Below are 12,500 nucleotides of genomic sequence, written 5' to 3'. Positions count from 1 at the left end.
CTTGCAACAGGACATGACTTGAGTGACACCCATTTGTTCATTTGAATATACTGTGGTTCCTTGAGATAGGAGATTAATGCGTTCCAGGACTGAGCTTGTCTGTCGATTTACTCGTATCTCAAATCAACGTTTCCCATAGAAATGAACTAAAAACAAATTAATTTGTTCCAACCCTCTGAAAAAACACCAAAAAGCGGGATATTGGAATGGGAAAACATGTTTATTATTTCTAATTCGCTATCTATTAAAAGAGTAACAAATAACTATTGGATATGATGTTTAATAGTACTAAAATTAGACGGATTTTCGCAGGGGAGCGAGGGAGGGAGAGAGGGAGAGAGTTTGCGCTCATAACAACATAAACAAAATAAAATGAACTTGGATTACGATTTAGACACACTCAAAAATAAGTTTAATCTAACCTTAATTCTACTTTTGTTTTAATTTTTTTCACCTTTATTGTCCCAAGTTGGCTCCATTTGCCCCACCTCCACTCTGGCTTTCAGCTTGAGTTTCGAAAAGGAACCTAAAGAGGGTTGTTTGCTTTTGTCTTCCCTTCAAAATATTCCGAAAATGATGCACACAAATGTCCTCACAATATGATAACGCACGACCACTTGCCAAGTTGAAGTAGTACCCCTCTCGCATTGGCGAGCAAGCTCCGCCATGCGTACACCATTGTTTTTCCCTTTATTCTGCACTGACTAACGGGGAGGCATTACTGGTAGATCGCCTGAGAGTATTAAGTATAAGAAAAGTTCATTAAAATGTCAAAATTCACGCTGAAATCACAACTGAAAGACGGGAGATGAAAAATGGCGTAAGTAGAATTAAAATGAGCCGCCTCGAATGGCCGGTCGGCAGGCGATCCGGCGGCGCGAGTGCGCATCCTCGAGCGGTTTGTCGGCAGGCAATCCGGCAGCGCGAGTGTGCCTCCTCGAGCGACCGGTCAGCTGGCCATCCAGATGCTTTCCCGGACATTTTTATTAAAAAATGAAATGAAAGTGGTTTACACGGGTCGCATGTGTGGGGATGCTGCTGGTTGACTTCATGGAAAAGCCAGGCTTAATCAACAAGCTAGACCGTCCTCATGGTTGAAAAAACAAGAACAAATGTTTTGACTGATTCGTTTATAATAGATAAGTGATTTTTAGGTTGTTTTGTTACCTGACATGTTTTGATCCCATGCCTACCGTATTTACTCGCATATAAGGCACCCGCACGTATAAGCCGCACCTTTAAAATTGCCTTGAATTTTTTTTATTTTACAATTTCTCGCGTATAAGCCGCCCCCCTGATTCCCAATTTTCACCTACATATTCATGGTTTAAATAGGAGTACAAATGTGTTACTTTGAAGGGAAAATCTTAAGAAAATTCATCACAAGTGGTATTTCTGAGATACTGTAAGAATCAAAAGCATATTATTAGGGTCAATATCACAAGGAAGTTAATGTGCATGTCTTTGTAAATGCAAAATATAAAATTATTCAATTTGAAAAAAGAAATAAGTCTATCTTGATGAGAACCTGATGCTTTCTAATTACAGAAATTACAATTTTGTTACCAGAAGTTTAAGATGTTGTGACAGCCATATTGCTTCAAATGTCAAAATATTTCAATTCTTTCAATGGTTCATATTACTCGACTAGTTCCTACTTTCGAACAAGAAATAAAACAAAATAAAAAATCAAAGTGGAATTTTGTTTTATTTCAAAATCAAGGCTACTCGCGTCTGGCCAGTCGGAGCACATTTAACTAGGTTTAGACAGCGGTGCCCTAGTGAAAATGGCTGTGCACCGAGCGAGCAGTGACGGGAATGTGAGTTTTTTTTTCACGTTTTATGCAAGATACGTTCGTTGGTTTTCTTGAATTTCATTCATAGACGTCAAAATAAATTTTGTTTAGCGTTTTATCTGTCTATTTTGAAATAAATATTGTCCGCATTCGCTTGCCTCGTTTTGCCGTGACGTCAACGCGCCATGGCGCCTCTTTTTATGCGCATATAAGCCGTACCATAGATTCAGTCATCATTTTTTGTCTGACAAAATCGGCTTTTATGCGAGTAAATACGGTAATGCATTACAGTCTTTTCAGATGTTTAATAATATTAGTAATACAGTGGTACCTCGTCATACGACCGTTCGTCATACGGAATGCTCGTCTTACGGGGGAAATTTCGATCGAATAATTCGCCCGTGATGCGGTCAAAATTTCATGATGCGACCAAGCCAGGTCGCCATGGCATTTTTTTTTTTTTTTGCATCTCTTTCGTGTAAAAAATATGTCTACGAGCACTGGTGGGCGGACTTTGCATTTCCACACCCGTTTCCCCCCCACTTGGTCTACATTTACATACCAGGTAAACAATACGTATTACAATGGATCGGCAAAGTTTTGCTAAGAAAAGGCGACCGTTGACAATGGACATGAAACGCGAAATAATTGAAAAACATGAGCGTGGGGTACGTGTTACCGAGCTCGCTCGGCAATACGAGAGGAATACGTCAACCATATCCTACATCCTTAAGCAGAGGGACGCAATTAAGGAGAAGAGGCCGACCAAAGGACTATCTATCATTTCCCACCGGCGCAGTGACATTCACGACGAGATGGAGAACCTTCTTTTATTGTGGATAAAAGATAAACAATTAGCAGGAGATAGCCTGGCAGAGTCTACCATTTGTGAAAAAGCCAGCCGAATTTACATAGATTTGATATCAACGAAAGGAGAGCCTTCAACAACTTCACAAACATTTAAAGCGAGTCATGGCTGGTTCGAAAAATTTAAAAAACGATCTGGAATGCACTCTGTAATCCGACACGGAGAAGCGGCGAGTTGCAATTCGAAAGCTGCGGTGGAATTTATTAAGACATTTGCCTTGATTATCGCCCAGGAAAATTACACCCCCCAGCAAGTTTTCAACTGCGATGAAACTGGTCTTTTTTGGAAAAAAATGCCCAGGCGGACAGGATTTAATCGACCTACAGGAGCGTGAACATTTGTTGCCGGAACTTAGTAGCGAGGAGGCGGTGGAAGAGGCGGCTACAAAAGATATCAAAAACATGCTCGCGAAGTGGCAAGAGGTTTCGGATTTTATTGAAAAGACTCACCCTGACAAACTGGCAAGTGGTCGCGCATCATCGTATTATGATGACATTTGTATTCGACATTATCGAAATATTTTGAAGGGTAGACAAAAACAAACAAGGCTTGATGCGTTTGTTTTGAAGACTTCGGCGGAGCGGCCAGGTGGTGTCAACCCGTAGAACTAAGTAAGGTAAAAAAGATTACAACTAATTTAGAATTTAGTTTTGTTTGAAGTTACATTAAAGGTTGAGTGTCTGTTTTTTTTAGTTATCCAAGTTAATTTAAATTTGTTTGTTCGTTTAAGAGTGCAATGTTGCCGTGGAGAAAGTCACCCCGAACAGTCCCCCCCCCTCCGCCTCCGTGTGTGTTGTTCTCTCCCCTCCGCGAAATGTGTCTAATTTTACTCCTATTAAACACATTATTACTATCAAACCACTTGTTATTTATTACTTTGTTAATAGATGGTGAATTATAAGAAATAAAACATGTTTTCCAATCCAATATCCTGTTTTTGGTGTTTTCTTCAGATAGTTGGAACGAATTAATTTGTTTCCCATTCATTTCAATGGGAAACGTTCGTTCGAGTTACGAGAACCTCGTCATACGAGCTCAGTTCCGGAACGGATTAAGCTCGTATCTCGAGGTACCACTGTATTTAATAAACACATTACAGTGGTACCTCGAGAAACGGGCTTAATGCGTTCCGGGACTGAGCTCGTATGTCGATTAACCCGTAACCCAAATGAACGTTTCCCATAGAAATGAACTAAAAACAAATTAATTCCTTCCAACCCTCTGAAAAAACGCCAAAAACAGGATATTGGATTGGAAAAAGTTTTATTTGTTCTAATTCATCATCTATTAACAAAGTAACAAATAACTAGTGGTTTAATATTACTAAAATGTGTTTAATAGTACTAAAATTAGACGGATTTCGCAGAGAGGAGAGAGAGATGGACAGAGAGAGGGAGATAGAGAGAGAGATTTTTGCACGGCAACGTGCTAAATATTGTGTTTTGGTAAAATATTGAAAAAGTACAGCATAATGAAAATTAGTTTATCTTTGTATTTGGGTCCTTCTGTGTGTCACGCTGTGGTCGCACATGCATGTTCTGCAATGTGTAAATGTCGGACCTTTTGGAGACGGCGTCAACATGTGATATTTCGTCGAACAAGAAGCAATAAAGTTCTGCGATTGTCTGGATTTCTTAAAAGTTTCATCTAAATGTTGATAAGACTTACCAGTGCTGTGTACGCCTAATTCATTTAGAACAAAACCGGAAATTATCGGATTTGTTTCAAAACAAAAGACTGTTGGTTTAGTCAGCCTTAATAATACTTCCCTTATGAAAAAACAAAAACGGAAATGTTAAAGCAATAGAGGCTACCTATGCAATCGATTCCAAATCGATTGCCACGCTGAAGTCGCACAAGACGAATCATTCGACAGAACTTGTAACTGGGATGATTCACAATGCCCTCGTGTTACCGAATTCTTCCGGTTTACAGTGCAGTTGAATTAAGATGTGGAAGCCGTAGCGATGGTGTGAATTTTGAGGCATCTAAATTGGAAATTTGGTACTTTTCCGAAATTGTTGCTTCAAAAAAAATAGTGAAATTTTTGGGGGATTTCCAGAGTTTAGGGAGGTTGACCGGAGTCCCGGAGTTTGCGTTCCATTACCGGAGAAACTCCTGAATTTCCGGAGTAGTAGCTAGCCCTGTATAAGCCGTACCCTTCATTCAGTCATCATTTTTTTTAGTTACGGCTTATATGCGAGAAAATACGGTAAGCGTTGTAGTGTTCCAGGGGGGTTGTTTTGTCTAAAGGAAAAACCGAGATGCAGGTTTAGTTTTCCTTGGGCGTGTCGACCAGTGTGATTTTTTTTTAGCTGCTGAATAAGTGTCAATAAAGCATTGCCGCTTGGCTTCTTCGCATTGATTTGATTGATTTAGGTTTGGTCATCGGCCTGCAAAACAACACCAACACCAATTGAAACCATTTACAAGCAAGCTTTGAAAATAATGGACAGAAAGCCAAAAACGCACCATCACTGTCAGATATTTAGAAAAAACACAAACACCTGAACTGGAAAAATACTGTTACAGACTTGCCAACCTCCATCCACCCCATTTCAGGAGTACCCCTGTCCCATTTCTGGAGTTTATCCGGAGTGAATGCGATTAAAGCAAAATCGATATTAAATGTAAAAAGTCGCACTTGTGCAATGTGGTAATGTCGGTCCTCTTCTAGACAGCTTCAACATGGGATATTTCGTCGAGTACAAACCAATAAACCTAATGCGGGTGTCTGGGTTTCTTATTAAAAGTTTCATCCAAATTGCCATCCATTTTGATAAGATACCAGTGCTGTGTACTCCTCCTATTTCCTTTAGAACAACCCCGGAAATGATAGGATTTTTTTCAAAACAAAAAACTGGTGGTTTAGTCAGCCTTAATAATACTTCCCTTATGAAAAAAAAACGAAAATGTTAAAGCAAGAGGCTAGCTATGCAATCAATCCCGAATCGATTGCCACACTGATGTCGCACATGATGAATCATTTGTCAGAACTTGTAACTCGGATGATTCACAATGCACTCGTGTTACCGAATTCATCCAGTTTACAGTGCAGTTGAATCAAATGCGGAAGTAAGAAGCGGAAGCCGTAGCAATGGCGTGATTTTCGAGGCATTTAAATCAGAAATTTGGTACTTTCCAAAATGGTTGCTTTGAAACAATTCAATAAGGATTAAAGTTATTCATTTAATTATTCACATTAGTTTGAAGTTTCAATTTTGAAGGACAAAAGATGTGATACTTTGTGATAATTATCAATAGACTGATATTTTTTTATCGTGATTACAAATTTTGTTAGATCAACCAGGCTTACCCATAGCATTACTCTATTACATTCTGTATTCCTGATTAAAAGCCTTTGAGACCAAAACCCTACTTTTAGTCATATTTTTAGTTTTTGATAAAGCTAAATAAAATTGGACAATGACAAAGTTGACTTGCCTGATTTGGGACTGCCGAATGGATGGTGTTTGTTGAACTTGTGGAATCAGCCAAGGTTGCATCTCTGCTTGCTGATTTAGAACCAAAACATGTGTTGGGCTTTGAAGGGTCTCTCTCTTTAGAGATTTTGATATAGTTTATGTCATCTTCCCAAGTTCCAATGGCAGCAGCAAGGCTGGCCAGTCTTTCTCTACGCCCACCTGGTACTTCTGAAGGTTTGGTGGAGCCGGAAGCTGGGAGATCAAACTTTGATCTTGACAGAAGTGTTGCATCGTCACCAATAATGTCTGGAATAGTGAAAATCTATAGATTAGATTATAACATAGAAAAAGTGTTATGAGGTGGGAAAAAAGGAGCAAATGACAAAAATACTGATATGCCATGATATAATAATCCAGTGTTCTTTTCCAAGAAAAAAATATTAGAAAGACCAAATATTGTCATTGATTAAAAATGAAAAATTTAAATATTTAGTACATATTTTGACCTACGGAAGACACCATGCTTTTCACGCGCAATGTTTACTTGGGCGTGAGAATTCAGTTGCAATCGGTAGAATAACTGTGATCGATACTAGCAAAGTAAAATGCCACAATGCGCTTTCAACAATAAACTGTCTGTCTCTCTCTCTTTCTCTCATGATTATAATTTTGAGAGCGAGCGAACCCGGCGAAGACGAAACGTCCGTCCGGCCAAACGTCCGTCCGGCCAAACGTCCGTCCGGCCAAACGTCCGTCGACCAAACGTCTTTTGACGAAATGTCCGGGTACCAAGCAAACTTATATTACTATACACACACTTAAAAACAAGTTTTAATCTCACGTAACACTAAATTGAAACCTTCTCATGCGATAACCGAGGTTATGATGTTAATGTGTTCCACCGCGGCTTTCCAATCGGAACTTCCTGGTCTCTCCATGCCTCAGAATCGAGTGTTCCTTTTTTAAAATTATCAAACCAGCCACGACTAACTTAGAATCATTCAGCTGGCGTCGAAGGGTCCCCTTTTTTAGATGATTGCTATGCTTTCACTTTTTTTTTTCTTTTTAGATGGCGCCTTATCTATGGGCAAAAAGAAACATAAACCCACATCTGAGACTTCCAGGCGGTGCGTCCTATAGGTGTGAAAATATGGTACATTATATTTAGATAATACATTGGTCTTTTCATATACGTATAGCTGTATTATTTAATAAACATACACTGATAATTGTATGTGTGTACTTGTATTTCTATCACATTCGCTAGAATAACATACGCTAGCATAACATATGATAGTACAACATACGCTAGCATAATGTCATGCTAGCGCCCTTTGGGCCAAAGCGGCTTATCTAAGGGCAAAAAACAGAACATAAACCCACATCTGAGACGGACGGTGCCCTTCCAGGCGGTGCGTCCTATAGGTGTGAAAATATGGTACATTTTATTTAGATAATACCTTGGTCTTTTCATATACGTATAGCTGTATTATTTAATAAACATACACTGATAATTGTTGTGTGTACTTGTATTTCTATATAGGCGCGACAACATGTATTGTGGTAGTAACAATGGTGGTGATCCGACTTTGCGGTTTTCCGTTTATCACGTTTGGTCTACATTAACCGACCGCGATATTTGAGGGATTACTGTATTTAGATAATACATTAGTCTTTTCAAATGCTTACAATTGTAATATTTAATAAACATACTTCTTGATAATTTTACTGAGGTTGTACTGTTTTTTGTATAGGCATGTAGAATAGTAGTAGATAGGTGGGCGATAACAAAAATTATCATGATTTAAAAAAATATTAGTCAATATTGATATATATCCAGATAACTATTACATATTTTTTGTTTGAAATTTGAAACTACAAACTTCTGTGAAAAAGTAAATAAATTACTTTGCTCATTCAAATATTAAAGTACCGTATTTTCACGACTATAAGGCGCACATAAAAGTCTAAAATTTTCTCCAAAATAGACAGAGCACCGTATAGTCCAGTGCGCTTTATATATGGACCAATACTAAAATTGTTATCACGATAAAATAAAATAAATCAGTCGATAGGACAACTACGGCAAGCAGCCCCCGACTCTACTATTTTCCCGTAGATAAAGTACTGCGCAGTGACTGCTGGGATATATAGTTTTTTTTGTCAATACACCCAATGGATTGTGGCCTGGTGATCGGCCTCAACCCTAGCTAGCTACTATTTGCGAATGGACTGTGGCCTGGCGATCGGCATCAACACAGTTGCGAACCATGGAAGACAGCCTTGGAATAGTTACGCTAGCTACTATTTTCGAATGGATTGTTGCCTGGCGATCGGCATCAACACAGTTGCGAACCATGGAAGACAGCCTTGGAATAGTTACGCTAGCTACTAGCTAGCTACTATTTTCGAATGGATTGTGGCCTGGCAATTGGCATCAACACAGTTGCGAACCATGGAAGACAGCCTTGGAATAGTTACGCTAGCTACTAGCTAGCTTCTATTTTCGAATGGATTGTGGCCTGGCGATTGGCACCAACACAGTTGCGAACCATGGAAGACAGCCTTGGAATAGTTACGCTAGCTACTAGCTAGCTACTATTTGCGAATGGAATGTGGCCGCCTGGACGAACGTATTAAACTCGATGACTAATTTGGACAATTGTTCAATTCGGACACAGAAAATGAGGACTTTGATGGATTTGTGGGTGATGATGACGCAAGTTGTAAAATGTCTAAATAAAGTACAACCAAACTCAGTTTTGCTTCTGTTGCCTTTTTAAAAACGTGTTTTTAGTGTGTGGGTGTAGCGTGCAAGAACTATATTTCCCAGCAGTCACTGCGCACCGGAACCCGGTAATAGGCTACTTCCGGTAGCCAGCGCTACTGCATTTTGATGTTCACCCATATATAATATATATGCGTCTAAAAAACCGTGCATGCTTTGTGTGTTTAAAATACAGAAATAGCACTTGTTACTGACACTGCGGCTAAAAATACGATGCGCCGAATAGTCGTGAAAATACAGTAACTATTTTACCTTACTTCATAAGAAAGGAGAATATGAAAAAAGATGAGTTTAAAAAGTATTTCTGTTCTGTTTTGCAAAAAAGATAAGACAACTCCCTCTTTACACTATGAAAAGTAAAGAATAAAACCCACAGAAATGTTTACAGGTGTCTTTATTTTTATAAAGTTGCCTTCAAACCAAAAGTTGCTATGCAATATGAAATACCGTATTTTCTCGCATATTGACCGCCTATAAGCCATACCCTTAAAATTTTAAAATTTCACTTATATAAGACGCCCCGATTCAAAATTTTCACCTCCATATATATGGTTTTAATATAGTACAAATGTGTTACTTTGAAGGGAAAATCTTAAGAAAAATCATCCCACGTGGTACTTCTGAGATACTGTATGAATCGAAAGTATCATCTGCTGGATTGCACATTATTTGGGTCAATATCATAGGAAGTTAAATTCAAAAAGGAAGCCATATGAGCAGTACAACAAGGAAGCGTGTTCGTAGCGGTCCAATTTTCACCAAGTCTCTGGGCGCAATAATAGCATGAGATACACATTACGCAGGTATCAAGGCTGATATTTTAATGATCGACCGCAACACCTTTGATCAGCCATAACAACTATTGGGATATGCTGACATGGTAAATACTACGAACACATGTATCAAGGCTACTCGCATCTGGTCAGTAAGAGCATGTTTAACTACGGTAAGATGGTGGCGCCCTGAGCGAGCAATGGCAGGCACAAGTGAGTTTTTTTTCACGTATTACGCAAGATATGGTTTATTTCTTTTCTTGAATCTCATTCATAAACGTCAAAATACATTTTGTTTAGCGTTTTATCTGTTGATCTTTTCTCTATTTTGAAACAAATGACTATCGGCCGCATTGTGGTGGCAATCAGGTGTGGGTGTGGCCTGTTAAATTGAACTCAGCTTTCCTACGGTTGTGATAAGTCACTGTTATTTCGTGATTTATCAAAGGGGGCAATTATGTTTTCAAAGAAGGCCAGACAAGTTTGTATTTTTCTGTCTTGGTAAATACAATAATTCAGAAACTGCATTTTCTCTTTCCTTGGGTTGTCTCCGTGTCATACGAAAATTGATTTGATGGTCTGAAACTGTGTGTGTGTTTGTGATAAATATGCAAAAAAAAAAAAATAAGAAAATGAGGAAGGGTCAAATACTTTTTCAAGGCATTGTGAGTGTGCCCTATGGGTGTCAAAATACGGTAATTCTCATAATACTACGATTTGAATCTTATATTATTACGAATTCTCCCTCGCAATATTTCAATGTAATCTTGGGAGATCATTTTTCGCAGTACACCAGATCATCTCTTGCAGTATTTGGGAAACACTGAAATAAACACAGAAAGAATAGGGATAAAAATCGAGATTGTGATTGTATTTTTTAATCGCTCATCCCCTACTTGGGATTAAACTGTATTATTTGAATATAATGTGGTTATTGTAAGTAGACCAAAGTCAAGTCACCTAATCGCCAATCGTGTTTCGGCTCTCTTAAAGAAGTATTTAAAAAAAAATCTTACCTCTATCCCAGCATTCCCTTTGTTCAGCAAGCCTCTGCAGACGTGACTTCATACTATTGCCAGGGGGAAGAGAATCTAGGCTTTCCGTACTCTTCATTGCAGCAGGACTAACATGAGTAACTATTATTGTCTGCTCCTCATGAGTAGTGTTCGCAGCAATCTTTTTAGATTCGAGCTGAACAATTTGTAGCTCTACTGACTGAGCCTGGAAAAAATGTTGAGCAGGGTCAGTCACACCTTTAGAAGGTATTGGTTGGACGCTTGCCGGGATAATAGCAGGTGTCTTGTCTGTTGGGGGATCTAGGTGAACAGGGGTTGTAGGTTGCACGTTGGTTTCTCCAACAGGCTTAACATTTTCTGCTGAACATCTGCGTTTGGATGGAGAAGTTTTCAAGGATGTCTGAGGAACTGAGAGAAATGACAACACATAAAATTAAGCTCAGACTCAGTAGATAATTACCTAAAGGCAAGACAAAAATCATACCTTCACCAATAACTGCTTTAGTTACAAGTCCATTTGCATCAGTTAGAGGTTCTCTTGTTCTTTTCACTATCTGTCGCTCTGCTGCATTTGGTCTTGCAGCCATCTTTTTCTGTAGGTTCTCCCTGCGAGCCCGCGTCCGCTCTAACAATTTCTGTTTGGATTGAAGCATTTTTAAGATTTTTTTTAATTCAATAATGCTTTTGTTTTTTGTTAATCAAAACACAAGAACTCGAATACTATGGTCATCTTAAAGCAGTGTTTGCCAACCACTGTGCCACTGGTGTGCCGTGAGCAATGGTCAGGTGTGCTATGGGAAATTGCAATAAATCATACAATGTAATATTCAGCAAGAAAATTTTACATGAATATAATGATTAAAATTAAACTATTACAAGGTTAAAATCAAAATATGATGAATGTTAAATTATAGATTATACTATTACAAGATTAAAATTGTGAAACAGTCATTTTGTTGCTTATTTTCTCTAACATGAACCAGAAGTTGCTTGGTTTCTAGGTCATCAGCTTTTGGCAACAGTGGTCTGTGTGAGCACAACATTGTTTTTGCCTAATATTAGATTTAAGTAATATGTGGAGAAAAGTCATAAAATTATGCGATTAAAAGCATGACATTACTTATTTTCGCATCACTCGAACCGGAAGTTGATCAGGGTCCGCAGACATCAACTTTTGGTGACATTAGGTCAGTGTGGAAAAATTAGACTTCATTTGGAGGAAATCATTTTGGAGGTTTATGTGATTCCCGCTGATAAAACTTTGATGACGATGACTATTATTAATATTGGCGACATAGTTATAAATTAAACGATTTTCCGATGGTGGTGTCCCTTGAAATGTTTTCAATGCAAAAAGTGTGCCACAGCTCAGAAAAGGTTGGGAAACACTGTCTTAAAGAACAGCTACCGCAGGAGACAATTTTGATTTTGGCATATAATTCACTAATCTCCTCTCTCATCCTCTCATCTCATTTTTCCTGACACAATAAAGATAATTTCAATATTGATATCTCGGTGGTGGTCAAGTTATATTGACAGCCAAAAAACACTGGACAGCATTTGATGGGTTATTGAGAAAGGATGAAACAACAATACTATAAATTAAATGTACAGTAATACCTTGACAGGAGTGCCCCGACATACGAGTAATTTCAGTTACGAATAAAATTCCGAGCAAATATTTACGTTGAGATACGAGACAAATTTGAGATAAGCATTTGAAACAGCCAGTTGGCCAGGCCAAAAGATGCTACTTATGATTTCACCGCACTGTCTCTCTCGCCGCATCTCCTTCGTGCAAAGATCTTCTTTTGCATTAGACAGTGCAGAATTA

At 38.5% G+C, this 12,500-nt stretch overlaps 1 protein-coding gene across 4 annotated transcripts in view; it reads right to left on the bottom strand.

Annotated features, from left to right (window-relative positions):
- Positions 1–12,500, bottom strand: part of anln (anillin, actin binding protein) — a 101,611-nt gene that overhangs the window by 84,787 nt on the left and 4,324 nt on the right. For 3 of the 4 annotated variants that reach the window (XM_077590711.1, XM_077590712.1, XM_077590714.1), the window contains exons 2-4: positions 11,151–11,301; positions 10,667–11,074; positions 6,109–6,395 (exon numbers count right to left, since the gene is read on the bottom strand). In XM_077590711.1, the coding sequence (XP_077446837.1) occupies positions 6,109–6,395; positions 10,667–11,074; positions 11,151–11,301 (846 nt within the window). The remainder of the gene's footprint in view (positions 1–6,108; positions 6,396–10,666; positions 11,075–11,150; positions 11,302–12,500) is intronic. The other variant, XM_077590713.1, reaches the window with a different exon arrangement.

This window comes from Stigmatopora argus, chromosome 21 (assembly GCF_051989625.1).
Source record: "Stigmatopora argus isolate UIUO_Sarg chromosome 21, RoL_Sarg_1.0, whole genome shotgun sequence".
In the NCBI taxonomy this organism is placed as follows: domain Eukaryota; kingdom Metazoa; phylum Chordata; class Actinopteri; order Syngnathiformes; family Syngnathidae; genus Stigmatopora; species Stigmatopora argus.
This window is presented reverse-complemented; position numbering and strand designations above follow the sequence as displayed.